General features: G+C 49.5%; 1 protein-coding gene across 1 annotated transcript in view; it reads left to right on the top strand.

Moving 5' to 3' along the window:
- EEF1AKMT4 (EEF1A lysine methyltransferase 4) overlaps positions 1 to 5056 on the top strand; it is a 29213-nt gene extending 24157 nt beyond the window's left edge. Inside the window, exon 3 of the mRNA XM_063306349.1 lies at positions 3432 to 5056. Within this exon, the coding sequence (XP_063162419.1) occupies positions 3432 to 3719 (288 nt within the window). The 3' untranslated portion in view covers positions 3720 to 5056. The remainder of the gene's footprint in view (positions 1 to 3431) is intronic.
- Positions 5057 to 6000: the final 944 nt, after the last annotated feature.

The raw sequence follows: 6000 nt of genomic DNA on the forward strand, positions 1-6000 counted from the left end.
CAAATGTGTTGAGATTGCAGTGCCCAGAATTCCTTACCAGTCAGGGTGGCTGGGAAGGCCCTGATTTTCCAAGCCTGGCTTAGGTGTTGCACAGACTGATGGGGTTCACATGACATGCTAACCAGATCAGGTAAGGACTTAGCAGCTGGCCTTGTCCTACATGCCCAGCTTGCTTAGTCCTAACCTCGATTGTTTTTGTGGTGAGGTAGCATGTTGGATGAACCCAGCCAGGTGGGAGCATTGATAATTCAGTGACTTAAGGGCTAAGCTAATTCAGAAAGCCCCTGAAGGGTGTTGTTGTGTGAAGCAGTCACGGACATCTCAAACCAGGACGGTTCGCCTCTATTGCAGATCGCCATTGTGCAATTTTCCATAGAAAAAGCTGGCGTCTCTTGCTTTCGCTGAACGAGGAATTTAAACGTTCCTTCAGCATCTGTCTCGGTGGTGGCTCCCGGGCTTGTGTAAAGCGCTGCTCAGCTGTGCCCTGAACCAGACAAGATCCGGCGTTGCAGGATAGGAAAGATATCCAAGAACGTGGGGCTGCAATGCTTTTGGTACCCATGCTAGGTACCAAAGCCTGCTCAAGCACAGGGCCCTTCTGGTCCTTTTAACCCTTGAGATGCAGCTTGAATTTGAAGTCCTGGAAGTGCCAAATGCGGAGGGCCTCGGCGCTTGTCCCCGTCCTCCCTTCTAAGGGGACTGTCCCAGCCTCCCGCGACAAGCTGTTCTGGTTAGCTGGTGAGTCACGGAGGGATGAAGGGTGTTCAATCCCCACCTGTCCTGGGGAAGGGGGGGCCTTCAGCAGTAAAGTGCGGGGGTGTCTCCCCAGCTCCACTGGGTAGGCTGGCTGCACCACCAGAAGCTGCGTAGCGGGCAAAGGGAGGGAGAATCCCAGCCAAGCCAAATGCTGGCGTCTGAGACCCTGCGGCCACGGCAGCGTTAGCATGCTGATCACGCCAGCCCTGGGCATAAGTGCCTTTGACTTTGGATAAAGCCAAGCAAGGAAATTGATGTCCTTTTCCATCCTATTAGTAGGAGTTTAGTTCCAGAGAGGAGAAAATGATGATTAAAAGGGTCAGTCCACTCAGCTGCAAACAAGCCGTACCTTGGACAACGTGTCTGTGTAAGATCTTGGCTTGGGATTGTTCGCTGTGGGGTGGGCAGGGGGCTGGGAAGCTGTGCAAATTGCCCACTGAGTAAGGGCGAAAGGGGAGCGTCTGTTCCAGCACATGGGCCCCAGGAAGTCAAGGGGGATCTCATTACAAGAAGGGGCTGAAGGGCTCGTGCTTCGAATTAGCATGACTTTGTCAGCCGGCATGGGGAAGACCCTCGCTTGACTCCCTGGGGCAGGATGGGCCATGGCTGTGATATGATCAACAGCCACATTTTCTCTTCTCCAGAATTGGTACTTTCAGGGAAGGAAGACACAGGGAGGTAGAGGTTTCTCAGAGAAAAGAACAACACTGCTGCATGACATCAAGGGCCCCTTGATATCCAAATACAAGCCAGACATGAGGGTGACCAGGTTCCCTCTAATTTCCCAACATAAGATGTTTGACAGCCTAATTCCCCATCTTCTTAGAGGCATGACGATGATGATGCTTTATTGTTGTACGTTAATGAGCAAAGGTCTCTGAGAAGATTGTAGCATTCTGTAAACACTCCAAGTCCTGTAAACGTTTAAAAAAGCAATAAAACAACAGTGCAATAAAAAGCTATATGGGAGAGGTTAAAAAGAAACACTGTTCCAAAGTAATGCAGGCACTTCAGAAAGAGAACAGAATGCTGGATATGGGAATTGGAGTTTGTTAGTGCTACTGGTCAGCTTTCCTTCCTGATGGCGGTGCGGACCCGTGTTCCCTGTCAGGAGAGAGTGATGGGTTTCCTGCACTTCTAGCTAAGTCCAGAAGATCATTCCCCCACCTCCAACCCGGTCTTAGTGACAATGCAGTTTTGTCACCAGGGGGCGGAGAGATGGCAGAGGAAATGGCACAGCACTGGCACCAGGCAGGGAAGAGAGCTGAACACTGGAGCAGGCTGGCCTATTGGGAGGGATGTGCTGATGCGTCACGTCTGTCCTCTGGATAGTTATCCCGAATTTAACCCGCAGGTATATTGGAGCACCACTTCTCAAACCACCTCCTCCCCACTTCATCCCCTTGCTCTGGTTCTGGAGGTGCCATTGCTTTCCCCTGTTCAGCTGCTTTTGCAGACTCCAAAAAGGAAACTTTTCCAATTCGTGGCATTTCACGCCATCCTTCCCTTTCCGGAGACCCTTGAGAGTTGCTGGAAGCTTCGCTTTCTCCTCGGAGAGTTCCCAAGCAACCGGATGTGCTGAAACCGCTACCATCTTGGAGGGGAAGAATGGGCAGGTGTCGGGGTAGGAGAAATGTTAAGGCAGTTTCTGCCCCATGGAGTTGACAGACTTGGCAACAAAGAATTCAGAAGGGGTGAATAAGACTGGAAAAACTGGGCCTGAGTGCAAATCTCCACAACTTCTAGCTTGGCGATGCTGTTATTCTTACCCTTCCTGCAAAAAAATCAAGGGTGCCATTGTTAGCCATCGTCTTGGCCTTCATACCTCTTGTACGTTGGTGTGAGTGTGTGTTGTACCAAGCAGCAGTCTGGCTTCTGGACACCTCTCACTTGCCCCCCTGACAATGGAACCAGTGCCCCTTGGCAGCTTTGGAGGAATTTGACCTGACAAGGTGGGCTGTGCTGGGCAAAGCCTTCAGCTGGGGCAGATCTGTTCATCTTTCCGGTGCACAGACTCGCTCTCCATTTTGGCCCACTGAAGGTGAGGTGACGCTCAGCACTTCCGCTGCTCACCCGATGTACGGGATTCAGGCCTTAAGGCCTGGACAGATGAGAGAGAAATTGTAGAACAACGTAAGTAGGAGATTGCAAATGACAGCACAGGGAGCAGCGGTGGGGTGTGGGAAGAAAACAGGAGAGATGCTATATGCCAAAACCGGTTAATTTGAGAGTACAGGTGGTCCTCGACTTACGACATTCATTTAGCAACCGTTTGAAGTTATGATGGCACTGGAAAATGTGACTTACGACTGGTCCTTGCTCTTACATCTGTTGCAATGTTCCCGCAGTCACATGATCAAAATTCAGGCACTTGGCAACTGAACGGTTGCAGCATCCCGGGGTCACGTGATCGCCATTTGCAACCTTCCCAGTTGGCTTCTGACAAGCAAAATCAATGGGGAACCGCATGACTCGCTTAACAACCGTATGATTTGCTTAGCAACCACTGCGAAAAATGTAAAATTGGGTGCGGTCACATGACGCCTCACTTAATAACCACATTGCTTAATGATGATTTTTTCCGGTCCCTATTGTGGTTGTAAGTCAAGGACTACCTGTAGTCAATTTCCGCCTGGGCCTGAGTTCTCTGTAATCTTGTCTGTATTTTCTCCCAGGTCACCCGAGTCTTACAGCCCGGAGGAAGATTCATCTCCATCACGTTTGCCCAGCCACATTTCCGCAAGCGTCACTATGCCCAGCGTGCCTACAACTGGTCCATCCGACACATCAGTTACGGGGCTGACTTCCACTATTTCCTCTATGTGATGAAGAAAGGTGGGGCGTTGTCCTCCTCCGACTTGGCCCTGGGACAGAGCCTCCATCGGCATCCCTCGCCCCCCACCCCTGTGGGCACCCTCCAAGAGCCAGACAGTGAGAACTACCTCTTCAATATCCAGCTCTGATCTCCAGGGAGGGAATACCTTGGGGGAAGGTGCTGCTTGGGGGACACAGATCTAATCTGCCCTCTGCAAAAAGGCCTGGGCCAAGATACCTCCAGGTCACCTGGGGTAATTCCCTGCATTCCCAATACAGTTTTTTAAAAAATCAAGCCGCCTCTGCAGTTGGCAAGGGGGGGCCCGTTCCCAGGGGAATTGGATGGCAACGCTTTCTGCTGCCAACTTGGTTGCAGAAAATAATTTTTCTTCCCTTCCACCCCACCAAGTATGATCTCTTGCTCACATCGTAGAGTTGTGAACTGGTTGGTGGGAAGCAGGGAAGGGAGGTGTTAGAATCCGAGGACTCGGTTTAATCTTACCACCGTGCTCTGAATTCTTAACTCTGCCCGAGGTCCTTCTGAGCCACTTCTGTTTTAACAGAGCTTCTGAAAATCAGAAGTGAAGACACCAGCAAGAGGCCATCCCAGAGGGTTGGTGCCCCAACTCCTCAGCACTGCTCCCTGGTTCTTCCCCAAATTTCCCATGGGGGAGGAACCCTCAGCGTGCCTACCAGGCATGTGTGAACACTGCCTAGAACCTCTGGAGTGAGGTGGTTTTTAAATCATCTACATCAGTGTTTCTCAACCTTGGGAACTTGAAGATGTGTGGACTTCAACTCCCAGAATTCTCCAGCCAGCCATGCTGGCTGGAGAATTCTGGGAGTTGAAGTCCACACATCTTCAGGTTCCCAAGGTTGAGAAACACTGTTCTGCGCAACCCCATTTTAACTTGGGTTGAACCTGTTGTGAGAATCCAGCCCTTGAGGTCTTCTCTGCCAACCCTTTTAAGCAATTTTCTCCAACCCAGTGCCTTTCAAATGGCTGGGAGCGATGGGTGTTGTAGTCTAATGCATCTAGCAGGCAATGGCCCTGCAGAGTCCCATTAAAATATCTCAGATTAATTCTGCCCCTTGAAGCTGGGATTCTGCCATTGATTTTACTATGCAAATTTTTGTATACATGAATGAATGGAGTTTTGTGTGCCATTCTGGCACCATGGGTCTTCCTGGCTCTTTCTTTATGAAATACTGTATATAGGGGCTAAAATAGAGTGATGGCTGTGTTGTATCCTGGGGAAGGAGAATCTGAGATAAATTAGCCAAATGCAAAGGAGAAAGGCCTCCAGTGTCTGTAATAATACAGAATATTCTGTAATATTCTGCAAATGTGCAGTACAGTGTGCATCTCCAAGCTCAGAATTGTCCTTAACGTGAGGCAGGTATGGTATGCTCCCTGTGCCCGGAACGTTATATTCATTGTAAATATTCAACCACAATTCTGTATAATACTTCTTACAGCATATTATTCTGTTTTGTTGTTATTCCGTTGGCCACAGCTGTGGCTTTTCTGTGCCGCTTACAGTCACCTTGACTAAATCAGTTCATAATTTTCAAATTAGGGAGCTGGACCAGGGCCAGGGAGGTCTGGGTTCAAGTTCAGTCTCAGCCGTGGGATCTTCACCTGGTGACCTTGGACCCATCGTTTTTTCTCACCTGAACCTATTTCATGGAGGTGTTCCTGCGGGGGGAAGGAGGAGATAGGGCTATGTCTGTCATCTTATCTCTCACTTTCCCTGCATCTTAACGCATAAAGAAGAACAAGCAATGTATCCCAGGCATTATGTGTGAGAGGACATTCTAGAAATAGCATGTTTCTAACACTTAAGGCTGTCAACAGCTGCTTGGAGATGTTGGATCAGTGCCTTCCCCCACGTTCAGATGCTGAAGAGGGTGCACTGGAGGAAGACTTTCAGGGCCTGCAGCTCAGTACGCTTCAGCGCTCTGTGTAAACCGCCTGGTAATAAGCGATAAGTGAAGAAGAGCTGCTTCCACCTCCATTAGTCATCCGGAGGTGTGGCCCCCCAGCACTGCCTCTCCAAATAGTTCTTGAATGGTAAGCTTAAGATGACAGAAAGGACAAATGCTTGAATGCATGAGAGCTAACCATACAGGTAGTCCTCACTTAATGACCAGAATTTTGGTTGCTATGCGAAGCGGTCATTAAGCAAATCTGACCCAATTTTGTGACTTTACCATGGTGGTTGTTACGTGAAGTCACTGCAGGTGTTAAGGACTACCTGTATTGTGTTTCGTTAACTTAGTTTTAATTGAAGGTAAGTTTGGATTGCATTCAATCCGTTTTGCATCTTTCACCAGGCCCCACCCACTCTTTGCACCGCTAGGAGGCACCACCTAGCCAACTTTGGCTGAGCTAAGCAGGGCCAGTTAACCTACTTAACACTTGGAGGG

Source organism: Candoia aspera, chromosome 6 (genome assembly GCF_035149785.1).
Source record: "Candoia aspera isolate rCanAsp1 chromosome 6, rCanAsp1.hap2, whole genome shotgun sequence".
Lineage (NCBI taxonomy): Eukaryota > Metazoa > Chordata > Lepidosauria > Squamata > Boidae > Candoia > Candoia aspera.